Source organism: Grus americana, chromosome 23 (assembly GCF_028858705.1).
Source record: "Grus americana isolate bGruAme1 chromosome 23, bGruAme1.mat, whole genome shotgun sequence".
Lineage (NCBI taxonomy): Eukaryota > Metazoa > Chordata > Aves > Gruiformes > Gruidae > Grus > Grus americana.
In genome coordinates this window covers 7940759-7966801 of record NC_072874.1, presented here as the reverse complement: position 1 = coordinate 7966801, position 26043 = coordinate 7940759, and the positions used below count along the sequence as shown (strand labels likewise).

At 51.9% G+C, this 26043-nt stretch overlaps 3 protein-coding genes across 11 annotated transcripts in view; 1 reads left to right on the top strand and 2 right to left on the bottom strand.

Moving 5' to 3' along the window:
• EYA3 (EYA transcriptional coactivator and phosphatase 3) overlaps positions 1–12330 on the top strand; it is a 59955-nt gene extending 47625 nt beyond the window's left edge. For all 9 annotated transcript variants that reach the window (XM_054801997.1, XM_054801996.1, XM_054801993.1 and 6 more), the window contains 8 exons: positions 1732–1815; positions 2427–2516; positions 4281–4339; positions 5242–5402; positions 6955–7069; positions 7496–7617; positions 7898–7998; positions 8829–12330. In XM_054801997.1, the coding sequence (XP_054657972.1) occupies positions 1732–1815; positions 2427–2516; positions 4281–4339; positions 5242–5402; positions 6955–7069; positions 7496–7617; positions 7898–7998; positions 8829–8909 (813 nt within the window). In that variant the 3' untranslated portion in view covers positions 8910–12330. The remainder of the gene's footprint in view (positions 1–1731; positions 1816–2426; positions 2517–4280; positions 4340–5241; positions 5403–6954; positions 7070–7495; positions 7618–7897; positions 7999–8828) is intronic.
• Positions 12331–14861: 2531 nt separating this feature from the next.
• On the bottom strand, positions 14862–19159 carry XKR8 (XK related 8). The gene is made up of 5 exons (XM_054802754.1): positions 19117–19159; positions 18536–18590; positions 17658–17963; positions 16694–16890; positions 14862–15922 (listed from the first exon to the last, which is right to left on the bottom strand). Exons 1-5 carry the CDS (start codon positions 19157–19159, stop codon positions 15183–15185), a joined length of 1341 nt encoding a protein of 446 aa, XP_054658729.1. The 3' UTR covers positions 14862–15182.
• A 522-nt stretch (positions 19160–19681) lies between these two features.
• On the bottom strand, positions 19682–26021 carry SMPDL3B (sphingomyelin phosphodiesterase acid like 3B). The gene is made up of 8 exons (XM_054802507.1): positions 25875–26021; positions 25546–25765; positions 23827–23924; positions 23138–23281; positions 22366–22538; positions 22028–22208; positions 21289–21422; positions 19682–20218 (listed from the first exon to the last, which is right to left on the bottom strand). Exons 1-8 carry the CDS (start codon positions 25924–25926, stop codon positions 19823–19825), a joined length of 1398 nt encoding a protein of 465 aa, XP_054658482.1. The 5' UTR covers positions 25927–26021; the 3' UTR covers positions 19682–19822.
• Positions 26022–26043: the final 22 nt, after the last annotated feature.

The following is a 26043-nucleotide window of genomic DNA, read 5'->3' as shown; positions in this document are numbered from 1 at the left end:
GATGGGGATCATTAGAATCACAGAATGGTTTGGGTTGAAAGGGATCTTTAAAGGTCATCTAGTGCAACTGCCCTGCAATGATCTTCAACCAGATCAGGTTGCTCAGAGCCCCATCCAGCTTGACCTTGAATGTTTCCAGGGATGGGGCATACACGGCTTTTCTGGGCAATCTGTTCAGTGTCTAGCCACCCTCATTGTAAAAAATTTCTTCCTTACATCTGGTCTAAATCTACCCCTTTTTAGTTTAAAACTGTTACCCTTTGTCCTCTCACAGCGGGCCCTGCTAAAAAGTCTGTCTCCATCTTTCTTATAAGCCCCCTTTAGGTACTGGAAGGCTGCAATGAGGTCTCCCCAGAGCCTTCTCTTCTCCAGGCTAAACAACCCCAACAGCCTTTCCTCACAGGATAGGTGCTCCAGCCCTCTGATCATTTTTGTGGCCCTCCTCTGGACCCGCTCCAACAGGTCCATGTCTTTCCTGTACTGAGAGATAATTTGGGAAATTCCCATGACCCATGTTATCTGAGACCTGGCCCAAACGAGTTCTTCAGTGGTCCTTGACAAGCGTCACTTAAGCGCATCTTGGAATCATAGGGGCGTCAATGGAGGAGATATCTGGATGTCTCTAGAACAGCATCCTGCTCAGAGCAGGGCGGTCCCCAGCACTAGAACATTGGCTTTGGCTAGCTGAGTCTTGAGAACTTCTAAGGTTCACCTGTCTAGTGATCTGTCCCAGGACTACCGTGTCTGGTTTTCTGTCTCCAGCTGGAATCTCCCAAGCTGCAAATTTCCCCTTCTTTTTCCATGGTGATTTTCCATCCAGCACTACTGAGAAAAATTTGTCTCCGTCATCTTTGCAATGCCCTTTCAATTAGTTGTGGTCTGCTATTAGATCACCCTTAGTCTCCTCTTTGTGGAGATAAACCATCACAGCTCCCTCAGCCTCTCCTCTAGGCTGCTGACCATCTTGACAGCCTTTTGCTGGCCACTCTCTGGTTTCCTCACATACCTCTGGAACTGGGGATGCAATCTGGGGTGGCCTTCCTGGTGCCAGGTAGGGTGAGACAGCACCTTCCTTCTATCACCTAGGCACACTTGGTATTCTCCAGCACGCAGTTCATTGTATCCACAGGGAGAGAGCACTGCTGGCTCATATTGCGCCTGGTGTCCACTGTACCCTCCAGCTCCTTCCAGCCTGGACCAAAATGAGAATTTATTCTACCCCACATGCAGAATCTGCAGTTATTGAACTTATAGTTCCTGCTGGCCCAGTTCTCAAGTTTATCAAAGTCCTTCTGTACTGAAACTCTGCTGTTCCTCATGGCAGCCAATCCCCCTTATTTGTCATAACAAAGGTGTCTCTGATAAACACAAGGTTGTTTACCTGGTGCTCTCCAGAATACAGACAGTACACTTCTACCCTAGCAGGGGTCTGAAGTTCATTAGCACTCTAATTTTTTGCTTTTATAACTATAAAAGCAAGATAAGCTTTTGAAATAGTTTGACCAAGAGAGCCTTAGCATATAGTTGCACTGTAGTGGTGTATAAACTCCACTGCACTAAACTGAAAGAATTTAATTAATCATGTGTTCAACCTGTAAGATGAATACTGTTGTTCCTATCTGTTAAAAGCATACTGTAACTAGCCACAAAATTAACCCTAAAACTTGCTCCTTTATTGTAGCTCAGTGCTTGGAATATCTCAACTCTAACCTGCTTTTATTCTCTACACAGCGAGTGTTTCTCTGGGACCTGGATGAGACCATTATAATCTTCCATTCACTTCTCACAGGGTCTTATGCTCAAAAATATGGCAAGGTAATATTGCTTTTTTGTGGAAGAAAAAACATATCTGCCATGCAGAAGTAAATGTTAATCTTTGTAAAAGGAATAGAAAATGATATTTTGTTTTAAATGTATAACACAGTACTTTTAACTTGTTGGCAGTTTGGGGCAGGGAAACAACACTAAATTTGGCTTTATACAGAGCTAGGATATGGACATCACAAACACTTCCCTTCTAACAGTACAAGTCTTAGAATGTCAGACTGTTTTTATCATCATTGGGAACTATTAAGGTCATAGCACATAGTGAAAAGAAGTGTCTTTTCTCCTTCAAAATATATTGAAGATTTTTGAATGTTTTGTTTGTGCTGCTTCTGAAAATGCCTCAGTCCCTCTATGAAGTACTGAAGTGCTTTGTTAAATTTTGGGTCGCTGTATTACTAGCATGTGGATTTTTTTTTAAATTGAGTTGTTTAAAATACTAGGGAAATTGTTGTTCACACCATTGAATGCAGATGGAATTACATCAGACTTGATATACAGTGGAAAGTCTGTTCAATGTAACTGATGAACTGATGATTTATCATAGTTTACTTCTGCCTGTAACCACAGTGAATTTACGCTTTCCCTTTTTGTTTTGCCAGGATCCAACTCTTGTGATTGGCTCAGGTCTGTCAATGGAGGAGATGATTTTTGAAGTAGCTGATACTCACTTGTTTTTCAATGACTTGGAGGTACGTGGCAAATGTTTTTGATAGGCAAAACTCCATGTTACCTAGTTAGAATTACACTGCACTGTTTGTGAGGGCAGTTGTGCTTCAGAGCCACTTAATGCTGAAACGTAACAGCCTGCCAAAACTGAAGTGGTTCTAAGCACAACCAAATGAAAGAGGAATACTCGTTTGTCTGAGACAGGCATTCTGCAGACTTCTAGTGTCATGAGCTCTCTTAGCTCTCTCAGTTTCTACTTGAACCTGTATAAATTGAACCTGTATAAACAGAGTGATGTCTGCTTTGTGTTATGTCTGCATTCTGGACTGGTAAGCACTTTGCTTTCACTGATCTTGTTTGGAACTGGAGACCAGAGATGTGGGGAAAAAGGTGACCTTGAGAATGTCAATTCTCAGGAGCTTTGACTAAGCCAAGGACAGAAAACAGCTTGTGCCTCTCAGCTGGTGTCTCAGTAGGTTGCATCGGCTGCGTAACAACTATGAAGGATGCTCTTCCATTGACAGGCATGCTGCACACATGGAGGTCCCGCAGCACCCTCCGTTTTTCTCTTGCAAGCTCTCTCTGCTGCTCTCCCGTTCCCATCCTGCCTCAAGGACTTCTGATCAGCTCCCATCCTCTCTCATGCGTGGTATTCTTTGCCAAATTAAACACATCTCACTGTTCTGCCCCACTTCCACAGAAGTTGAATATAAATCTTTGCTTTAATCATATGCTGTGCTATGAGGTAGTAACACACACAGTAACACGATCTGTACAGGAAGGTGCGAAGTTACGCCAGAATCTGGAATTAAATGGTTGGAAGTAGCAAATTTCCTGACATGTCTTCTTTGATACAAGTCCACAAATACGGACTTATGAACCTAATTTGCAGGACTTACACACTAGTTTAAAGCTTAGGAAGGCTGAATCTGAACAGTGAATAAATAATTGCAGGTGCATCACTGATGCACATCGTGGGAAAACAAGATGCGAATAGAAACTTAAATGAAGTTTCCATTTGTGGCTGTGACTGCTTGCGGCCATGAGCTTTGCAAAGGTGGTAATGACAGTTACCTCCCTGCCCCAAGAAAAAAACCCAGCAAAACCCACCAGATACAGTCTCTTGTGCTGGAAGGGTAGTCGTTGATATGTCAACTATGTGATCAACAGCAACACGTGTTGCTGTAGGTGTTGGTTAGTAGCAGCAGTGAGAAATTCTTGAAATGGGGAAAATTCACTTCTTGTCCCAAGGTATTTGCAGTTTATCTCTGGGTTAAATCAGCTGTGTGAGCACTAGAGTCTTGGCAGTGGCACCACGCTGATGTTTCACTGTGGCTCTCCAGTGACAGAATTGACCATTGCGTTGGTGAAATGGAATGTCAATACTTGACCAGATAATGTGGGTTTGGGATATTTTTTGTTCTGTGAAATGGCAAAAGGGTTTCAAGTGACAAGTGAGCTTTGAGTCCAACTTATTTAATGAGTGTCGAAGTTCCTTTTTTGCAGACAACTCGAAATGTCATAGAAACATGCTTTTTTTCAGACTTTTCTGGTACTTCAAATGCCAGTCTTGGCAAGGATCTGTAGGTGCTGAGAAGTAGAAGCTAGTACTGGAAGACAAAGCTAATGGCAGCTATGTATAGGTTGGAGGAGGTAGTATGGCATGGCTTGTTGCTATTGGGAAATGTGAGGGGATTGTTTTATATCACACTTTCTTTAATCTGCAAATTTCAGCATGTTTCTGGATTACAACAGCATGACTTTATTTTTATTTTTTTCTTAAACAGGAGTGTGACCAGGTTCACATAGAAGATGTGGCATCTGATGACAATGGCCAAGATTTAAGGTGGTGTACTGATGAATGCGTAAAATGCATAGCTGATGTAATCTGTTTTTTGTAGGGACCTCAAACCCAAATGGGGTTGAGGGATGGGGGTCAGCATTGTGCAGGGGATGAAACTTGGCAAACGGTGTTTGTTTGCTGGGTGGTATTTCTTTGAAGACCTACAAAACATTAAAACTTTCGGAATTGTAATGTGAGTTATATTGTCCACTGTTGAACGTTCCCTCTGTGCTCAATGACCTGTGATAAACAGAGAACCAACACTCCATGCTTTTGACCTTTGAAAGTCTCCCTGTGGTTTGCGTCCCTCTGTGAGCTGATTGTGCACACCGTCGGGCAGGGCAAGGGTAAATTTTCTGCAGCATTAATGAGCTGAACTGACTGATGGAGAGGTCTGAGAAGTGCCTGTCTGCCAGGGAGAAAGAAATACTGGGAGAGTGGTGAAGCAGGACCTGCTTCCTGCAGTCATGAGCTGGTAAAGCAGCTCATTTGCTTGTGGAGCTGCAGCTGTGATGTAAAGACACAGATGTTATGTTTGGGAGATACTATGCTGGGGTTTATCACTGCAGCGTGAGAAAGGATTTAGTGGGAAGGATGCTCTGTATTGCAGAGGAGTGAGCAGTCAAAGAGCAAAGGAAAGTTTTGTAGTGGAAGGTGTGAAAGACGAGTTGAATCACTACATTTCAGTACAGCAGTTCAGAACTGGCAACAAATGTGGTTGGATATCAGAGTATGTTGCCCATAGAAGTCAGTCTCCACTGTCAGGGTGCAAGGGTGGTTGTGCAGAGTTCCCCTCTGAGGTGCTTTTCTAGCTGCCATCAGGGCTGAAGTCTGCAACCCCGCCAGAAAAGCTGCGGTGGTTCTGCTGCTGTGGCACGCATAATGGATCTGCTTTTCTCAAATAGCAACTACAATTTCTCCGCGGATGGCTTCAGTGGCTCAGGAAGTAATGCAAATCACAGCTCATCAGTTGGTGTCCAGGGTGGAGTGGACTGGATGAGAAAACTGGCCTTCCGCTACCGCAGGGTACGAGAGATCTACGACAAATACAAAACTAACGTTGGAGGTGAGTGTTCACCTGCACCAATATCTGAGCGCTAAACAGTTTGTGGTGCCAGACTCCATCCTTCCTCAGAGCTTTTTATTTCCTGGATGTTTGGACATGAAAAGTAACCATTGCTCTAGTGCTAAATGGGATCAAATCTCCATGGAATCTAAGAGGGTACATCTTCCAAAACTGGACAGCGTGCCAGTGCAGTCTGTGAGTTACCATGTAGGTAGGCATGGTCAGTCAGTCCTGTAGCTAAGAAAAAATTTTGGTGCGGACACTGTCCCTGTGCTAATTTTGTATGAAAGGCTGCCTGTCACTCTGCTTAGAACGGGCCTAAATGACTTACATAGCGTGCTGCTTAGGAGGTCTTTTCACTCGTGTCTTCACAAAATCTGTCCTTTATCGTGCCATTGGCAAGAAATACAGCGTTCACCCTTTTGGCTGTTGTGGTCATAGTCTGACACCACATCTCTACCATCTGTTCACCAAGTCACTTAACAGTGTCTAGTTTTGCTTCCCTTCCAATGCCAAAGTAGTAGTAATGAAGCAAACCACAGATATCAAATGTAGATAAATTTTCTGTTTAGTCTGAATCTTGGCATCGACGTCCCTGGGAAAGGGGTGCTGCTGGAGCAGCTCACTGGCAGGGTGACTCAGCCTGGTGGTTTGTGACTTTAGGTACTCTTTGCCTACACAAAAAATTTGATAGAACATTTTCTTGGACATATTTTCTAAAAACCAAACCAGGTATTCAGAACTGTAACTTTCAGTCTTAAAAATCTGTCACTGTAAGTCTGCATTTCAGTATGCTGCAGTTACCTTGTTTCTGGTAGGGATCAGAATCCGTATTTTGCATGTGGGAAGCCTGGATGCAAAGCTTTTCAGCACCTGTCTAAGCCCTCATGGTAAAGCAGTTGTCAGTGCAGCCTACAGCAGGTCCCTCCATGGCCTCATCGCCAGAGGACCAGTGTAATCCTGGGCTGGAAGTTGGGTGGAGAGAGGTTCATACTCAAGGTGCTCCTTTCTTGTATTTACTGACCGGAGCAGGTTTGAGTGTATGGGGTTCATTTCTGGCTACTATTAATTCAAAACTGGATACTTTGAGAAAATGATATCTAAAAGGGATAAAAAATATGAGGATGAAAAAAAAAGCTATTAAAAAAGATACCTAAAAGGGATTAGAGTGGAAAGGATCCTTGGGAAGTAGGAAGTTGGAGAGGGTAACTGCAGGAGTTCCTTCCTCTGCTGTCTGTGACCTTAGGCAACACCTATGGCTGTGAGTGCTTTGTACAAGAGAAGAGCATTTTGTTGCATGTATCCTGAGGAGTGGTTCGAAATAATCGGAGAAAAGTATCTACCCAATTCCCCACGGTCAGAGTCACAGACTGGGCTTATATGTGTCCCTGGAAGCTGGTTTCTCCCATTGCCTTGAGACAGTCTCAGCTTTCCGATGCCTTCAGTACCATGTTATTTATTGCAGAACAGGCAGCTGTTGAATTGCATGATAGCTCTCTCTGTGTTAGACTTGCCAACTCAGCTGGGAAAACTTGTGTTGCTTCCCTTCCAGGCCTTCTTAGCCCACAGAAAAGGGAAGCTCTGCAGCGACTAAGGACCGATATAGAAGTGCTAACGGATTCCTGGCTGGAAACTGCATTAAAGTCCCTGCTACTCATACAGTCCAGGTATGGAAACTAGAAATGTGTATGTTGCTTTCTCAGCTCTTTCTGTCACTTAGATTTGCATGCAGTGCTGTGTTGCAGCAGTGTCCATATGTAATGCTACTGCTGCTTGTCACAAGTACTGGGAAGCAAAGTGAATGAGTGCAGGAACTCCGCTCCTGAGCACCCTTTGGGATTTTTCTGCTGCAACATCTGTTGTTAGGAAGGTCCCCATAACAGGACTGTGCTTGCAAAATTGCATTTCTGCCAGAGAATTTCTGTTGAAAACAAAAACAAAAAAACCCCACAAGTCAAAATCTTGGCCTAAAAGCCTCTTGAAAGCATGACAACAAAGCACATGGCACTTGGGAAGGCTGAGCAAGCTGCCCAGAGTAGCCCTCAGCACCGCTGGCCATGGATATGCTTTTACAAGTGTTTTTCTTCTTTTAGAAAAAACTGTGTGAACATCCTGATCACAACCACCCAACTGGTGCCAGCTCTTGCCAAAGTTCTCCTGTATGGATTGGGCGAGGTGTTTCCCATCGAAAATATTTATAGTGCTACAAAAATAGGTAAGGGGCTGTGCTGAGTACCCAGCACTGAGGTGTCTGCTGTGGATTAGCTGGGATTTTTACACAGGAAATGTAGTTTCTGCAGCTGAGCAGCCCCTGTGGCTGCTGTGCTCCAGCTGCCCATGTAAATAGTGGTGGCTTCTGGCCTCGCAAGCTGAACTGGATGTTATCCCCTTCCCAGTAAGACAAGAATGTGTTCCTGTACTGGGAAGAAGGGACCTGTTCAGGCTTCTGTTACTGTCTGCCTAAGGCTCATTATAGTGGGATTGTCTTTTGGCAGGTAAAGAGAGCTGTTTTGAGAGGATTGTGTCACGATTTGGAAAGAAAGTCACCTATGTGGTAATTGGAGATGGGCGTGATGAAGAGGTTGCAGCTAAGCAGGTGGGTTTCTGCCTCTGCAGAGGTGGGATGTGGGTCGATGCAAAGGGAAGTTGCTGCAGCAGTGTTTTTCTGCAGGGACTCTTTCCAGGGCTGAACTCTTCAGGCTGGGGCAGCCAGGGGGAAACTTTGCCTTTGATGCAAGAGATCTTTCACTACGTTAAGATGAGGAGTTTTCTGGCTCTTGGGGGTTCAAAGTTTCTGGTTTACTGTTGTTTAGGATTGCATGTAACACTGTCCTTGTAAAACAGTATCTTGTTGTAGCATGTCTTGATGATAGCAATCAGTTAGGATAATGCAGTTTCTCAGAAGCATGGAGGGAGTCAGAGCTCGGTTGCCAGCAGTCAGATCAATACACAGCATCTACCATTAGTCTGAATTACAAACAAGGAGCAAACAGTTTGATTGATTTGGACAGGCCTGGATAGGTCATTCAGTCATGCTAATTAAAGGCGGTGAGGTGCTCAGATTACTGTCAGGACATCGTCTCTGCAGGCTTCCCGCTGTCTGCCATGCGTCAGCTGTCATCTACACAGGTTCCCTGGGAGCCCTGCAAGGCTTCCCTGGGTGGAGCAGAGCTCACAGCTGAGCGCTGAGGTTTCCATCATGAGTGTGCAAAGCAGCTGATAGTCGGTGCCGGTGCTGTCATAAACCGTTGTGCAGATAAGATAGGCTTCAGAGACCGATGTGCTGAGGTCCTTCCTGAACATGGTATGCTCAGACAGTGCTGTCAAAACCACCATAGTGCACAACCCTACAGGTGTACCGTGACTGCTCCCACCTCACTGCAAAATCACGCCGATAAACCTGACTTTGTCATCTCTCTGTTCCAGCACAACATGCCTTTCTGGAGGATAACAAATCATGCAGACCTCGTGTCCCTTCACCAAGCCCTCGAGTTAGACTTCCTGTAAGAAGTCGGAGCAAAGGTGTTACTGCAGCTCCTGCAAGCACTCTCCATGGCTGGGGAGGTGGAAATCTCATACATTTGGGGACTCGCTTTTCAGCTTGATGAAGAAAACATGCCTAATGCAAACTGTACCGTAGAGCATGACACCAGGTCATTTCCTCAGGAGCGCAGGCCCTGCCAAGTACAAAGGTCCTATAAGGAAGCACTAGCCTCAGCAAAGCTAGAGCTTGTCTGAAGAAGAGACTTACAGAAGCCAGCTGAATTCCTCTAGCAGGTAGTCTCCAGAGGGAGGGGGTGATACAACAGCAGAAGTATTTGTAAGAGCCTTCTCCTTTCTATTCAGCTTAGTTGTAGAACCCCAGTAAACACAAAACCTTATTTTTATAGAAAAATACTGATGGCAGAGCTGAACCTCCCTTGTTTTGCAAAGCCGAAAAGAGCTATGTTCTTTTTTTTTATAGGAAATATTAATGAAAATGTCAAAAGTACCTCTATTGCTGTGAAATGTGTCCTCTCTCCTTTCCTGGGTGTTCAAAGCAGTTAATTTATTACAATGTCCTTATGTTATTTTCTCAGCGTGGGATTACTGGAAAATAGAAAGATGAGGGAATGTTTCTGGGATACGTGGTTCCCTGTAGAGGAAAGTGTAGGTGTTCCGAGTTGATGCCGGTGGCTTCTAGTCAGTGTGTGCACAAGCCCTGTTAACAAGCAGGAGATCATTGGATTCCAGCTATCTGTGACCCACCATAGATCCCACAGATTTTCCCTGCAAAGGAAAACAAAACTGCCTATGAACATTAGATACAGCACAACGCTATTGCAGACTGCTCAGATGTGAACAGAGTCCTTGTCTGGACTAGGAATAATTTGAGAGAACTAAACGCTCATGAATGTTACAAAGAAGGGTATGGCTATTAACCTTCACCTCTGCTTTCCTGACTCCATTTGTGAGTAAGTTCCTTTTAGTAGAATCAGATTCAATTGTCTTGTATTCTTCTTTGCATTAGCCTAACTACATAGTTAGAAACAAAACCCTTGTTAAGAGGGACTTAATTTTCTAAGACACTGTGACTTGGCAGCCTGGAGCACACTGGCCTTGGGAGTGATGGTTACGCTGATTTTTCTGCTACCATCTCAGAAAAAAAAGCTGGAGTCAGTGACCTGCAGTACCACTAGCCAAAATTGCCAGCTGGAGACTGGGGGCTGGCACGGGGTGCTGGTTTGGTGCCAGACCAGGCTGTGTTCAGTGGTATCTGCCTCCTCCCTTGTACCCCGATGGCACCAAATCAGCAGGTGCCGAGGTTCCTGCACAGATGACAGATTGCTGTGCCCTACCGCACACCTCTGCTGCTCCTGCTGAGCCAAACACCGCAGCTGCACCCAAACCCCTCCCAATCTCCACCCCAGCGTGACCCTTCTGGGACCCACAGGGGACTGGTCTGAAAGTGTGTCACTTCAGGGAGGACGCTGACCTGCTCAGGCTGCGCCCATAGAAGCTGGTGATGTGTTTGCTGCATTCCTTTCATGGCATTAATTACTGAGGAATAATTTCCTTCAGTGCTGGGAGTTGCTGGGCCAGCTCAGCACATGTTCTGCTGTGCCCCAGGAGTGTCTGCTCCTGGGCCAGCTCCAGTCACCACTGTGGAGGGGTTTGGATCTCCAGAGCTAAGGGACTGGACACAAAGGTCTCAGTTTCACATGTTCCTAGCTCCAGTTTTGCTTTTTATAAAAAAAAAAATCAGAGGAGATTCTCCAAGGTGGTCACAGGAGTCAGGAGTGGTCTGCTTTCCATCCAGCTCCTTCCTAGGTGTTGGCCTTGTGCTGTGATCTCAGGTGGATGCTCTGGGTCTGCGTATTTCCCCAAGAACTCTCCGCTTCAGGAGCGTGCCGTCTGTGTAGAAGCTGCTGCTTGTGAGCAACGTGACCTCTTGTCCCATTAGAAAAATCAGAGGAGCCAATTTCTGCTGCGGGTGTTGCTGAACAGCTCGGTGTCTCTTGGCTGCATCTGGGGCATGCTGGGACCTGCTGTGCAGTGCTCAGCAGCAGGGTTGAAGAGAAGCAGGAGCCCACAGGGGATGTTCTCCCATCTGCTGTGTACACCAGGTGGAGAGCTCAGGTGTGTTACCAGGTGTTCCCACGTAGCCAGGGCAGCCCATGTCAGTGTGTGCTAGTGCTTCACAGCAGCACAGGCCCTGTGCAGAGCAGGGAGAGATGCTACAGGGCTACAGCTCCATGACTGCTGGGTCCATAACAAGTCCAGTTCATGTGGGGTCCCTGTGAAGTGTCATTACTGTGTCAGCTGGAGCAGATCTGGTAGGAGGTGAGTCATGCCGAGAAGCAGCCCCATTGCTCCCAGAGTCTGAAATCTTACCAGAAGATCAGGTCTTATTTGCAGTCACAGAAGAGTCTGTGCTGGATCCTGAACATCTGTCTGGAGGTCCCCAGCCCATCCAGAGGTCTCCTGCAAGCAGGCTTGGGAGATGTCCCAGCCTGTGAAACAGCCTCTTCGGAGCATGTCTGGTACTCTGGCTGGCTGAACTTTGGGATTAAAACCTGTGCCTTAACCTCCCACCATCCGACCTGGCTGAGCAGCCCCTTTGCTTCACTAACGTCCAAAGCAGCTTGCAGGAGAGCCGTGCTGGCCCACGCTGGGAGGTGGGATGTGTTTGCCCAGGCACTCGCAGCGAGTGCTGGACCCAAGGTACCAAGCAGCCCGTCAGCTGGCTGGCTTTGCTTTGTGTTTGTTTACTTTAAAATGTTTTAAGGAAAATTTAAGATGTCGGCAAAATTTTAGCTGAGTGTGGAACTCTTGCAGCCAGTGACATTTCATACTGATATTTATACGATGTTCCCTTGAATGTATGTAAAGTACTTTTATAATAGCAGGTTGATGGTACATTTCTGTGTTTATGTTTAATAAAGGTTGACCTGGCTATTTTATTTTTTTTCCTCTGCTGGCTGAATTTAAGACTTTTCCTGTCTCTCGTGTGGCAGGAACAGCATCTCTATCCAAGCATTGATTTTGTTCTGTCTCTGTGCTCTCCTGTTACCCCTGACCTGGCTGTAGCTGAACTGGTGACAAACAATGCCTGAATGACAGCCAGCCTGCTGGCCCAGGGTGCTGAGGCCGAGCCCACCTGGCTGCTGCTGGCCTCTGCTCCAGCTTCAGTGCAGCTGCACAGGCTTTAAAAAACCCACCTGATTCAGTAATACTTGCTGCTGCCAAGAGCCCTGGGGGAGATGTCCGTGCTGGGGCTCATGGAAAACGGCAGGACCCCAGAGCCCCCAGCAGCCCTTGCTGTGCTACTGAGGGGGTGAGCCCTGGGCTCTGCTGGCTGCGCAGCCTTTGCCCATTCATGGTCTGTGTAATGGGAACTGTCCTGTGAACTGGAAAACAAAAAATAATAAAGTCTTTATTTTCTATAGTCACTGCTTCAGCCTGTTCTCTGACACCCCTGCAGTCAGTCTCTGTCCCCTGTGATGGCCTGGGCTGGACTGGGTGGCACTGACGGTGTTCAGGTGCCACAGGTTGCAGCGCAGCCGCTGGCACAAGCAGCCACCAGAGACCCTGGTCCCTGGGGTGTCCTGTGGGAGACAGCAGTGGAGGTCCCGGCTCCTTGGCTCTGCTGTGGTGCCAGAGGAGATGCATGGCGCTTGGATAGGCCCACACAAACCTGCCCTTCCCTCTTTCTTTTGCACAAGGCCAACAAATGCTCTCCTCTGGACGGCTGCTGTCCTTGGCCACAGGCTTATCTTGTTACAGGAACAGCTGACAACTGAGCATTGCAGCCACTCCTGCAGCCGCATCCTGCTGCCTCCCCCTGCCCTGGTACGAGGGGGCAGGGGTCCCCTCCTGGGACAGGGTCGTGCCAGGACAGTGGGCGAGGGGAAGGGGACAAGGGCCAACGCTGTGGGCAGCCAGGACGTGCCACGGCTGCTGGCTGGGCAGCAGCAAAAAGAGCCAGGGGCCATTTTGGGGGCTGCTCGGGTTTTGGCACTGAGCTGGGGGCAGCCCCACCTGGGAAGCAGCAGGCACCTGTGCCCAGGAGCCAGCATGGCCCCACACTGACTGCAGGGACAGGCATCTTGTGGTGGGTTGACTGTGGCTGGGGGCCAGGTGCCCACCAGAGCTGCTCTCTCACTCCCCTCATTCACTAGACAGGAGAAAAAAGTATAACAAAAAGCTTGTGGGTCGAGATAAGGACAGGGAGCGATCACTAATTATCATCATGAGCAAAACAGAGTAGAGGAATGAGAAAATAAAATCAAATCTCAAAACACCTCCCCCCACCCCTCCCATCTTCCCGGGCTCAACTTCACTCCCGGCTTCAACCTCCAACCCCCTTCAGTGGCACAGGGGGACAGGGAATGGGAGTTATGGTCAGTTCATCACACGGTGTTTCTGCCGCTTCTTCGTCCTCAGGGGGAGGACTCCTCCTAATCGTTCCCCTGCTCCAACATGGAGTCCCTCTCACAGGAGACAGTCCATGAACAACTTCAACATGAGTCTCTCCCACGGGGTGCAGACCTTCAGGAGCAAACTGCTCCACCATGGGGTCCCCCACAGGGTCACAAGTCCTGCCAGCAAACCTGCCCTGGCGTGGGCTCCCCTCTTCACGGGTCCACCGGTCCGGCCAGGAGCTTGCTCCAGCGTGGGCTTCCCATGGGCCGCAGCCTCCCTCAGGTGCCTCCACCTGCTCCGGCGTGGGGTCCTCCACGGGCTGCAGGTGGAATCTCTGCACCCCCTCATCCTTCCTCCATGGGCTGCAGGGGGACAGCCTGCTTCACCATGGTCTTCACCAGGGGCTGCAGGGGGATCTCTGCTCCGGCGCCTGGAGCTCCTCCTCCCCCTCCATCTGCACTGACCTGGGTGTCTGCAGAGTTTCTTACATCTTCTCACTCCTCTCTCCGGCTGCAAAAGCTCTCTCTAAAAGCTGCCTTCCCCCCCCCCCCCCCCCCCTTTTCTTCTTAAATATGTTATCACAGAGGCGCTGATGGGCTCGGCCTTGGCCAGTGGCAGGTCTGTCTTGGAGCTGGCTGGCATTGGCGCTGTCTGACACAGGGGAAGCTTCTAGCAGCTTCTCACAGAAGCCACCCCTGCAGCCGCCCCCCCCCCCCCCCCCCCCCTGCTACCAAAACCTTGCCACACAAACTCAACACACATCTACAGCTGAGAAATCAGTCGTGGCCAATGCCAGCCTGGTCATGGTGTTGGGAGCACTGCCTGGGGTGTGGTGGGGGAGGATGCCAATAAAGGGACCATAAGACAGCCATAAGAAGCCAGAAGCACTGAACCATGCTGCAGCCATACACCAGGACATGGCCACTATCCCCCCAGGAGGACGGGGTCCCATGGCACTGCTGCACCCTGCCAGCCCCCCCGCCCCCCCCAAACAGCATTTGCTGCTCTAAGGAGAAAAGCACAGGTCTGGGATAGCAGCAAAGGGGTGATGTGCCCAGCCCTGGCCTCCGAGCCCAGCTTCAAGCATGAAGCTTCAGTGCTGCCCCTGCAGGAAGGGAAAAGCAGGAAGGGATCTGGCAAACACATCAAGGGACAGAACCAATGTTTCTGTCCATGGAGAATCCACATTGGAATATGTGTTCCCATTTCTGAAGCACTACCACAAGGCAGGGGTACAGCCCCCACCTGCCCTGACCCTGCACCATCCCACACCACCCTCCCCAGGGCACGGGCACCCCACCACCCCTGCCCGCCCAGGGCAAGCACTCTCCCAGTGCAGGGGAGTCCCTGGCCCTTCCCCGGCCCTCCCTGAACATGGTGGTAACAGGCCATCTTTGACCTTAACAGCAAAACAGGAGGAGGAAAATCCTGCCTGGAAACAGAAAGATCAAATAGTTGCTGCCAAGGAGGGAACAAGCTCTTCCCCACCGGCACCCACCTCCCCAAAGAGCAATGGCAGCAGAAACAGACAGAGAGAACAAACCATTGCAGGTTGGGGGTTTTTTTGTGGGTTTTTTTTTTTTTTTTTTTTTTAAAAACCTAATAATAAATAACAAGAGAAGCCGACATGGCAGTGCAGCCAAGTGCTGGACACCCACCCCCCCACGCCCCCCTGAACACAGTGGCTCTCCCCGAGGGCACAGCCATGAGAGCCGTGCTGTGTACCACAGGACTTGCCAGGTGCTTGCACATCACACCTGGCTTCTGCCAGGTCCCTCCAGCTGCCCAAAACAACAGCCTGGGGGGGGTGCAGAATCAGAAGCAGGACTAACAACAGATCTATCTCCCCAGCAAGTCACTTTGGAGGAGGTGGCCTCAGACAGCAGACTCAACAGCAGCAGCCCCATACAGGGAGCACTGCCTTGCTGGTTGGGAAACAGCAAACTGGGTCTGGGCCAGCCACCGCATCCGCCTGTTCACAAGGTCAGGCACTGAGAGTGAGTGAAACTCCAGCTCGTCACTCCTCCTGTTGGCATCCACTTCATCGTAGGCACCTTCTTGCTGCACCCACACATTGGGGTGCAGCCACTTGTAGTAGGTGACTCTCAGCACCAGCCCCAGCAAGTAGCAGGGCAGGGCGGCAGAGACCACTGGGATGAGGTATGAGTGCTCATCAGAAGGGAACCGGTACCAGAGCCAGGACAGGGCCAGCAGCGTGCTGTCCACCAGGATGAAGCCATGATAGATGATGCTGCGGTACAGTGTCCTCCCCTGCGCCACATTGAACCAGCTGAAGTAGAGGATCACAGCCACCATGGCCCGGTAGAGCTGCTCGGGGCCAGGTGACTCCATGAAGTCCGTGCCCTGCAGGCTGACCCAGAGGAACATCACCAGCCACACGAGCGGAAAGTGGACAGCCACGCCGTAAGGCCAGAGCAGGGCAAAGAGGGCGACCGTGAGGATGCGGGGGCAGATGAGGAAGAGGTTCCACAGAAAGTAGACGACGGAGGAGCCCAGGCTCAGCTCATACTTGTCCTGCAGGAAGGAGCGCAGGGACTGGTGGTAGTCCAGTAGAGACCAGGTCACGCACAGGAACGCAGTGCAGATCCCCAGTCCTGCAAACACAGTGGTGGAGATGCTGAGGGCAGACTGAGGGGGGCCCAGCCTGGCCCAAACCTCCCCTTGTTGCTAAAACAAGCTCCCCACTAGCTCACAAAGCAGCTGCTGTGAAGGGTCAGAGCCTCAGCACCAGCACCTCTCCCCCGGCCTCCTGCCATCCCCAAAGAGGAGGCTGGTGCCCAGCCTTGCCCAGGAGATGGGGAAGAAGCAGCGGGACGAAGTGGCTCTGCAGAGCTCATCTCTCAGTCAGGGAAGCTCTGAGCCGACGCGGGCAGGAGATGAGTGCTGGCTCCACCCAACCAGCGCATGGCTGGGCTCCCCCCTTCACTGCAGTGATGTTTGCTCCCCACCCCAGGACGGGCACCAAAGCACCGCCTCGGTGATCTGCGCACCACCCTCTGTCCACATCCACAACGGCATCTCCCCACTCCCCAGCGGGCTCCTGATTTCTCTCCTGACCCTCAGCCTCTCCTGGGGCGCACAGGGGAATGACCACAGAGGTCCCCCAACTTCAACCCTCCCACCCCAAGCCCAGCATAGTCCATTTGGGGCACACGAGCGCAGGACAGGGGTCCACCCCCCTGTCTGTCATGCCAAGGGAAGGAGTGGCGTGGGAGAAGACTGACACCTCAAGCAAGGACAGATGAACAGTGTCCTGCTGGGTCCTGCAGCCCCCGGACAGCCCATCTGGTCCATCCTGTCCAAACCCGCTCTGACCTCAAGCCTGCACCCCCGCAGCCCCCCTGCCCTGGCCCCAGGCCCCTCACCCTGGGAGGGCTCTGCCTTGTTTGTCCGCAGGATAACGTATAGCAGCAGGGTGAGCTGCGGGCTGTTCTCCAGGAAGGTCTTGAAGAGGCGCAGCATGCTGATGTCGTGGGAGAAGAAGGCCATGCGACTCTGCTCCTCCTCCGCCGCCGCCTTCGCCCAGCACACCTTCCAGCCCACCTTCAGAGCGTGGAGGCACCTGCGTGGGGACACGACCAGCGGTGAGGGGCTGCTGGGTGGCAATGCAGCGCTCCCCTCGGTCCTCATGCTGCCCTGGCAGGACAACTTAAAATGCTCCGGTTTATGCTCAGACCACTCCCTCCCCGGTCCCAAGCCAGGCACCGCAGGGTCTACGTGACATCCACCCTCCGTGTGAAGTTCGTGCATGAAACCGAGCATCGCCCTCGGCAGAAGCAGCCGGATCGTTTCCTTCCCCCGGGAAGGGAGGCACGGCGCAGCCATGCTGCTTCCCCAAACAGCCGGGACAGCCAAGGCCGAGACAAGGTTTTGGGGCATTCACCGCTCCCGCAGCTCTGGCACCCAGCGCCGCTCGGTTCGGCAGGAGGCCTCCGCAGCAGAGACGGTACCGGGAGGCAGAGCGAAGCCGGTGCTTTGGGACGCGGGTGGCTCCCACCGACACGCTTCCACCTGGCTCCAACCCGGGGCTGGGCCAAACCGCTCTGCCCGGGGAGTCCCTCGGACGGGAGGTGCCCCGTCTTGCCCATCCCCGGGTGTCGGGATGCCCGAGGGACTCCCCGGGCAGAGCGGGAGCTGCAGGGTCCGGCTCCCTGTGTCCCCGCAGCAGCGGGGCGGGGGGTGGGGGCAGCCTGGGGGGCGGAGCGGCCAGTGGCAGCAGGGGGGATGCCCGGCAGATGCCTGAGGATGGAGATTGGGGGCAGGGGAGGGAGGGACCGGGGGGATTCCCGGGAGGAAGTACCGGCGGAATGCAGTGAGGGGATACCGCACCTGAAGAGGAAGCCGAGCTGGAGGAGGTGGAGGGCGGCGAGCAGCCATGGGGGCACGTCGGGGCGCAGGGCGGGCGGGTCGGAGCGGAGCCAGAGCCAGCTGCAGGCCTGGGTGGCGACCGAAGCGGCGGCCAGCAGCGCCAGCACCAGCGCGGCCCAGCCGGGCTGCCCGCCCCGCGCGTACTGCGCCGCCACCCACCCGTCAGCGCACACGTCCAGCGCCGCCGCCGCCGCCCCCGCCGCCGCCAGCGCCAGCTGCAGCGGCCCGAACCGCGGCGCCATCAGCGGGGCCGCACGGCCACGCCCACTTCCCGGCCCCGCCCGGGCCAGGCCCCGCCCCCCTCAGCTCCCGCCCCCCGCGGCCGGGCGGTGCAGCGCCTCCCGCCCCTCCCCCCCGGGTCAGCCCCCGCGTCCCGCCCGGTCACTCCCCAGGTCACCCCAACCCCCCCCCCCCCCCGGTCACTCCCTGTGTCCCGCCCGGTCACTCTCCGGGTCACCCCTACGCCCCCCCCCCCCCCCCCCCGGTCACTCCCCGGGTCACCCCTACACCCCCCCCCCGGGTCTCCGCCCGCATCCCACCCCTGGGTCCGGCCCCTCCCCGCACCCAGAGCGCCCGCAGGCGCCTCGGGAACGGGCAGGAGCAACTCTTGCCCTTTCCTGGGACGCAGCACCCGCCGCCCGGCACGGCCCGCCCCCCCCCCGCCCGCAGCGCCGCGGGGCTCCGGGCACCCAGCAGGACTCACTCCCCCCCCCCCCCCCGAGAAAAACCACAGCCCTGCAAGGTGTAGCGGTGCTCACCGGCACCATTTTTTCCACAACCTTTTTAATCGGACTCCAGCTGCCTCCCAGGGCGCTGCCAGGGGGCACCGCCGGCCCCACCGCACGGAGACCTGCCGCACTCGGCTCGAGGGGCTCCCGTACCCCCCACAGGAGGCTGCGCCAAAGGAAACCCGGGGATCAACAGGAACCAAAGCAGCCAGCTTGGGAACTGTCGGGTTTGTAATCCCGCTGCAAACGCGAGGATTTCAGGACGCAGCAAACCCCAGACTGCCAAGCCCGTCCCACCGGTCCCTTTCAGGTCGGTGTTTGCCCCGGTGCAGCGGAGGGGGAAGGGAGGGCTGCCGAGGAGGCACAGGCAGGGCAGCCAGCGCTGCGGGGCCAGCAGCAGGAGGATGGCAGTGGTAGAGGGGCCCCGAGCGGCTCTCAGGCACCCGCAGCATCACTCTGAAGTGCTACCGGGGCAAATACACCACAGCTGCAAAACCGCAGTGCTGCAGGCAGCCACTGCCCCTGTGTCTTCCCTCCTCTTCCAACACAATGCATCTGTTCCACTGTGGCTGCCCTTGCACGGCCACCACCACGTTTGCATGCCCACCACCACGTTTGCATGCCCAGCCTCCGCTGCTCCACAGGCACACTTTGTCCTCACCCCCGCAGCCCCTTCTGCTCTCTGCCCATACCTTTCTGGCAGAACAGTCCATCAGCAGCATGCAGATGACCCATGGGGGCCCATCCAGGGCACACTCAGACTGTGGGTTCTGAGCACGACACCCCATGGCCTTGCTCCCACTCCACCCTGTCAGACCCCTGGGAGAGCCCAGAGCTGCCTCTTACAGACAAGACATGTTCTGCCTGTGTCTCATCCACCCGTACCCAAAGGGTCCCCACCACCATTTTGTATTGGCTCCCACCTGGCTTTGCTCATCAGCCAAAGGCAAGGCTGCTGCTGCACAAGGCCACCAAAACGAGACCTGCCGGGTCACGGTCACGTGGTCTTTCCAGAAGAGAAGCATGCACCAACATCAGGAACCCACATGGCAGCAGAGTCCTTGGGAACACGCGGCAGCTCACAGCTCTCATCCATGGTAAGTGAAAGTCCTGGTCTCCATCCAATTTGACATCCATGTGGGACTACCTCAGAAGTCAGTGGAAGGGAGACAGACTCCCTAATGCAGGTCAATCTAGCACAAAAAGACTTTGTGGCAATCACTGCCCTTTCCTGATACATCAAGCTTTTCTAGAAGATTTGAAATCAACATCATAGAGCTTTTACTAAAAGCCACTGATTTTGTTTTGGTTTCCAAGTAAGTTCTCAATGCTAAAAGGATTCACAATGGCTGATTCATGTGCATCGTGAACTTGTGCTCTCTTCCATTTCTCTTTCTGTCATTGCAGCGCTTGCTGGGGACTGAGAAGTCCTAAGAGCAAGCAGAAAAATAAAAGCCAAACACTGATGATGGCAGAGGCCGAGCTGCTGGTTTTAACACACTCATTGTATTTCGTAAAATCAACTTCCCTGATGGCACAAACATGATCAACACGGCAGGCCTCCTCGCACAGGGTGAGGTCATATCTGACAGAGTTAAACTCGTAGTACTGCTGCAGATAGCGCGGATCCTTGGATATCCTCTCCAGCACTGTTTGCATGGAGCTTACAGAGCCATCCGGGACTTGGAAGGCTTTTGTCAGCCTATACTCCTCCTCCCATGTCGGGAACTCTCCCTCCCATGTTGAGGCCATCATGTTGGCATGAGTTAGGTTCAAGTAGTAAGTAACCATATCCTGCAGGGAGAGAAAACCAGAACGGGGACAAATCAGGAAGGGACTGGCCCTTGAGTGAAATGGTTGGCCGGGAAGCAACCAGCCCCTTCTCCCAGGCAGCACCACAGACACTGCGGGCAGCGTGTCGCCCTGCCCCGCGAGGGGTGAGCTGCCTCCCAACAGGTGCCTTCTACAGAGACGTGAACCAGGGGACAGACGCCCCCAGTGAGAGCCTCCAGAAACCACCACAAAAGCATCCTGCTTCATAAGTGATGAAGAGATGGCTTCTGTCTGCTTGACTTTTACCTCCAAACATCAGGAATTCTGAGCCTGGCCTGCTTCAGAATCACTCTGTCACTATCAACACTGTCCATTGGCAGAAGGAAGGGTTGGAGTAGTGTTACTGAGTGAAGTTACTTTCTCAACTGTGAACAAACTAAAGTTTTTCACAACTTCTGTTCTCAGTCTCTTGCCCTTTTTCTCTCTGCTTCACTAGCTCCCCAGCCTTCCACAGTATTTTAGCATTAGTTTCTCATGCTATAAACATGTAAAGAGAGCATTTACAAAGCTGCTTTACCCATTGCAGAGAAAGGCACAAACACTCCATCGTCTGCCTCTTTGCAAGAGGCAAAGGAAAGAGAAGCTGCCCCTACGATTCACCTAAATTCAGATCCATTACAAATTAATCAAAAATAGGGGGGACCCAAACAATTTTCTAGACAGTTATAAGTTTTTGGAGGGGGTTTGACAAATCTGTCAGTCCCCAAAGAGAAGTTCTGCACTCCACATTACCTGAGTAGTAAAGCAAGTGCCAATGGAAACTAACTAAAGACATGAAGAACATGACAAAACCTGTCCTGCACTGCCCTGGGGAACTCATCCCAGCAAAAGGCCCGGGCCAGCTGACTGCGGTCACCCTGCCTTTACTCACTGGCACTCTTACTAAATTTTTGTGCTAGACATGAGGCTGAAATATCATGGTTAATGTCCTCTCCTACATAGCTGCTTGGCTCCTGTACTCCTGCCTATTAAAACCAGGAATTAAAGCACCCTTCTAAAACTGCAGCATGCAGCACACGGGGACCCCCTACCAACACTTGAAGGGTGTCTGGATCATAGTCGATCACCCGAATCCCAGGGTTGTTGGCTCCATTGTTCACTCCAGGTAACGTTGTTTTCCAGGGGGTCACTCCAGGGGCCAGGAACATGACGTTGATTGGAGAACCTTAACAGAAAGGCAAAACAACCCATCAATGGGAGACCCTGGCTTGTATCACACCCTGTCCACACCGCAGTGAGTGCCCCAGGAACCGATCACGCTGCAAACAGCAGCTTTATCACCAGCCCCAGTTACAACAGCGCACACAAAGATCAGCACGTGGAACGGCATCAGGGACTGAATGCTGGTCTGCTGCAGCTGAGAACAGGCTTTCCACTCCTGTTGAAGACTCTTGCAGTGAGGGTGCACAAGAGAACCACACTCAGCAAAGGAGACCCAGAGCACTACCCGTAACCCCAACACAAAGATTTGTAACTGCTCCCTGATGTCTCAGCTGATGTCCAAAACCTATCAACAGGGAGCAGGCAAGAAGTTGCAAGGCACTGAGGGGAAACAACAAAGTCTGAGGGTAAACAGGGAGGAGGGCTGGAGCTACAGGCTGGGGGTGGAGATGAGAACCACTGTTGTCTCATGCTGATCAAGGCATTTTACAAGCTTTTTCTCGCCTCTCAGCCGCATTCAGCTAACAGCCACTGAAAAATCTCATCAACAGTGATCTTCTGGGACTTGGCAGAGCTATCATGCAAATGGTTGGGTGGCCAGCACTGTACCTGTACCACTGTAAAACATTCGAAAGCTGTCCGTGTGATGGTGCCCAAAAAACTGGGCAGAAATCACTCTGTGGTGCTTCTGCACGATTTTCAAGTATCGTTCATTAAAGCCACTCCGGAACCAGGGCTTGCCTCGTTTCTTCTCGAAGAAGCCTGGAGGGATGTGCCCCACGATGTAGACCTACAAAAGCAAGAATTGCACTGAATGCAAAGCCCACACTTCCCAAAGAGCACTGGCTTGCCATGACTGCACGGAGGGAAGAGCAGGAGTGAGAGAGCTTCCAGGCTGGGAGAAGCCCTCTACAAAAGTTAGTTTGTTGATTCATTTCCTTTAATACCATTTCATCTGCTCGAGAGGCATTGATCAGTGTTTCTTCCAGCCACTGGAACTGCCCTCCAGGATCTTCCTCACCAGCTGTCTCATCATTCTGGTCATAGTACAGATTGGTATTGAGGACAACCATTCGCCCCCTCGAACTTGGGCTGGGCAGCTTCTCAGTGTAGAAAGCTCCTGAAAAATGCAACCAGCAGGGAAAGAGCTGGAGATCTGGTCACGCTGGTTGCTGTAACCCCAGATCCCTTTGTTTTCATCCCTCTCAGCTCTCCCTGGCAATAGCCACAGCAGAGTCGCTATCTGGACAAGGTGCCAGAGGCCCTCAGACCACTCCAGGATGGGGACTTGGAGCGGCTCTTCCCCCCGCGTACCTCTTGTCACACTTATGCCCCTCAAGACGAAGGGAGACCTTGCACAGGGACAGCGTGCAGCACTACAAGCTGGGCAGCTCTAGAGAGCCTCAATGCTGGCCTGCGCCAGCAGCTTTCCTAAAAGATCTTTTTTCTTCCACTGAAGCTCACCACTCCACATTCCCTGTAGGAACACCTTCCAGTAACTCGAGGAAAGCAGGAGACACTAAAGCATAAAGAAATTTCTTTTACTTGCAAGCAGGAGAACTCAGTGCCAGAAATCAGCATTAAATTGGACCCTTTCTCTGCAAACACTCTATAAATACTATTACTCTGAGCACAGAAGCAGGGAAAACCATTTGTGGTATTCTCCTAACCACCCCCATCTCCCCAGAGTGCTGCCAACACAAGCCAGTGGTGCCATACCTGCTCTGAAAAGAGGAACGGAAGCATTATTCAGCCAGGGATGCCACAGTTCAGCTGTTCGGTTATAGATCCTGTGCTCCTTCCCTGGAAACTGATTTTTGGGGTGGAAATCATGATTGCCCATCGCCGCGTAGACTTTAGTATCTAGAGACAGGAAAAAGGAGGCACAGAGGAATTGCTGCTTGCTTCAGAGTTCCTTGGCACCAAAGCTCCCTGAGGCACTCACAGACTTGGAAAGAACAGCATGGCTTGAGAGCTTTGCAAAAGCGAATCTTCCTCACCACAGCCATATGGTTGCACTGACTGGGGTACAACACTGCAAAGACCATCCCTCCTTGGGACAAGCCACCCCAGAGCCACAGCTGTACAGATGAATCGGTGAGTTTTCACCATCAATAACACTCCTTCCCCCACTGCTGACACAGATTAAGCATGAGGAAATCTTGCAGCCTTTTCTGTCTTAATGACTAATTACAGAAATGTTTATTTTCCTCTCTTATGAGTGAGTTAACCTGAAACAAGAAGTGCACATCAGACGCCTCAATTCAGACACGCCTCATGCCATACGGCAACTAGGACGAGGACAAAGAAGCCGTAGTAACCACACCCCTTCCGTGCCTTCCCAATCCTGTCATGTCTCCACCCTGAAGAGCTCTTCCCTGTGCCCTTCTCATCCCCTCACCTCCTACCTGGAAATGTCTCTTTTATCAGAGAAGTCAGATTTTCTATTATGTGCAGAACCTTTTCTTCTCCAAGCTTCTCATTTGGGACATGAGGAGTATCATCTCTAGAAAAATAAAAGCAGCACAGTCATTGTCTGTGACGAACAGGGCACATACTTAAAGTGACAAGCAAGTCAGAGAAACGTGCTTACTTCTCTTTGTGCCTCTGAGAGAATAAAGATAAAGTTGAAGCTTTTGGGGGCAGAAACCAGCGCCATGTTGACTGGCCAAGGCACTGGAGGAGTTTCAAGGAATTACTCAAAGTGAAAATGGGCTCCACTTTTATTCTACCTTGAAAAACCCTATACACAAGCATATGAAGTAGAGGCTCACTCTGCCTCAGTGCCTTTAATAGACACTAAAGCTGACTGGAAATATTGCAAGGAACAGCATTTTGCAATCTCAGGTCAACATATGATCGGCAATAGTGAAGCAAAGCTGTTTGCACAGCTGTTTGAACAGCAGGATAACAACTCTCATTAAAATGAAACAAAGGAATGCCTCCAGTTAGGCAGTGATCATTGAGGTCTGCCTCCAAATGCGTGGCAGACACACACTTCTATGTTTTCACTAATACATTTATGGCATTTGTAGATGATGCTAGGCTGTCAATAAGACCATTGAAGAGGAAGATCAAAATTCAAAGTCATGTCAAAGAACTGGAGGAAATGGTTTGAAGGAAAAAGAAAAATCAGCATGAAGTCTTTATAGACCAATAACTACTTTAAGTAGGAACAACCTTCCGCAGAGACAGAAAATGAAAACACGGGGTCAGGCACTGCAAACTAGGACTGGAGGTTACAGCATATTACAGGTTGATGTTGCACTGTTAGAAGAAAAACAAACATTACAAGAGGACACATACACTTACAATAATCATGCAAAATAAAGCTTTTACTGTCTGTAAGTGCTATTGAGGCCTCCTGTAGAAGAGGGTACCCATTTCTGGAGAGTGTACTAGGAGAAAGCATAGGGGAGGTTCTTCATACTTCTAAAGCAGAATGGCCCGTTTTTCAGACAAGTCTCCCAGGTGCCTCTACAGTTTGAAGAAATGCCATAAGACTGTTTTGCAATGCTCTCCTCCCACTGCCTTTAACAGGCAGGACTTGCAGTACCAAAAAAAGCACGTCCCATTCCCCATAGTGTTTCAGGTACTCAGAGTTTGTATGAAGTGAGACAGGGCTGGCCACAATTAAAAAGAAAAGGAAGGACAGTGAACTGTGACCCTTCCCTTACCTTACTGTTTCTCCCTGCTGGGGCTTGTTAGGACCCTCTTGCCGGTGTTGAGAGGCCTCCTCATGGTTACGCTTTCCCCAAAGCCTCCATTTTGCATTATAAGGCACATCCATATCTCACCTCTCCAAAATGGTTACCATATAAAGAGCCCTGGACCCCCCCCCCACTCCTTACGCCCCGGCCCTGTGGCTGCCCCTTCTCCCCTCCAAACCCTCGGCGCAGGCAGGATCGTGCCACAGCCCGAGAGCAAGGCATAACCCCAGAACCCCCACTGCCAGCTCCTGGAATAGTTGGTGTTTCTCCTCTCGGAGGAGCAGCTCTCTAAAGCAGCAGACACCGTCCCTCAGCCCCCAGGATTGCAGCGGGAGGACGGAGAAGGTGAGCTGAAGAGAGCCCCGTCAGTGGGCGAGTTCAGAGCCCGTCCGACCGCCGCTCCCGGTCGGTCCTCACCCGGTCCAGAGGACGAAGTCCGGCCGCTGCAGGCGGCTCTTCATGGCGCGGGCTGCGGAGGCGAGCAGGCGCCAGGGCGCGTCGCAGAGGTAGCTGCCCCAGGGCCCCGCGGCGGGCACGGCCCGGGAGCCGCCCGAGGGGCACACCTGCCCGGCACCCGCCGCCGCGTTGTAGTCGGGGTCCCAGTGGAGGTCGGTGATGTGCCAGAAGCGCCCTGCACCTGCCGGGAGACGCCGAGGCTCAGCGGGGCGGGGGGCGCAGAGCTGCCGCCGGACACCCCTCGGGGCTCCCCGCTCGGCCGGGGAGCGGCGCACGCTGCCTCCCCTTACCTGACAGGGCCGCGGCCAGCGGGCAGAGCAAGAGGAGCGCGACGGGCTGCATGCCGGCCAGCGGCTGCCGTGCCGTGCCCGCAGCCCAGCTCCGCCTCCCCTACCGCCTCTCTCACCTCAGAGTGGCCGGGCAGCGCCCTCACTCACAATGGCGTCGGCCGCTTCCCCG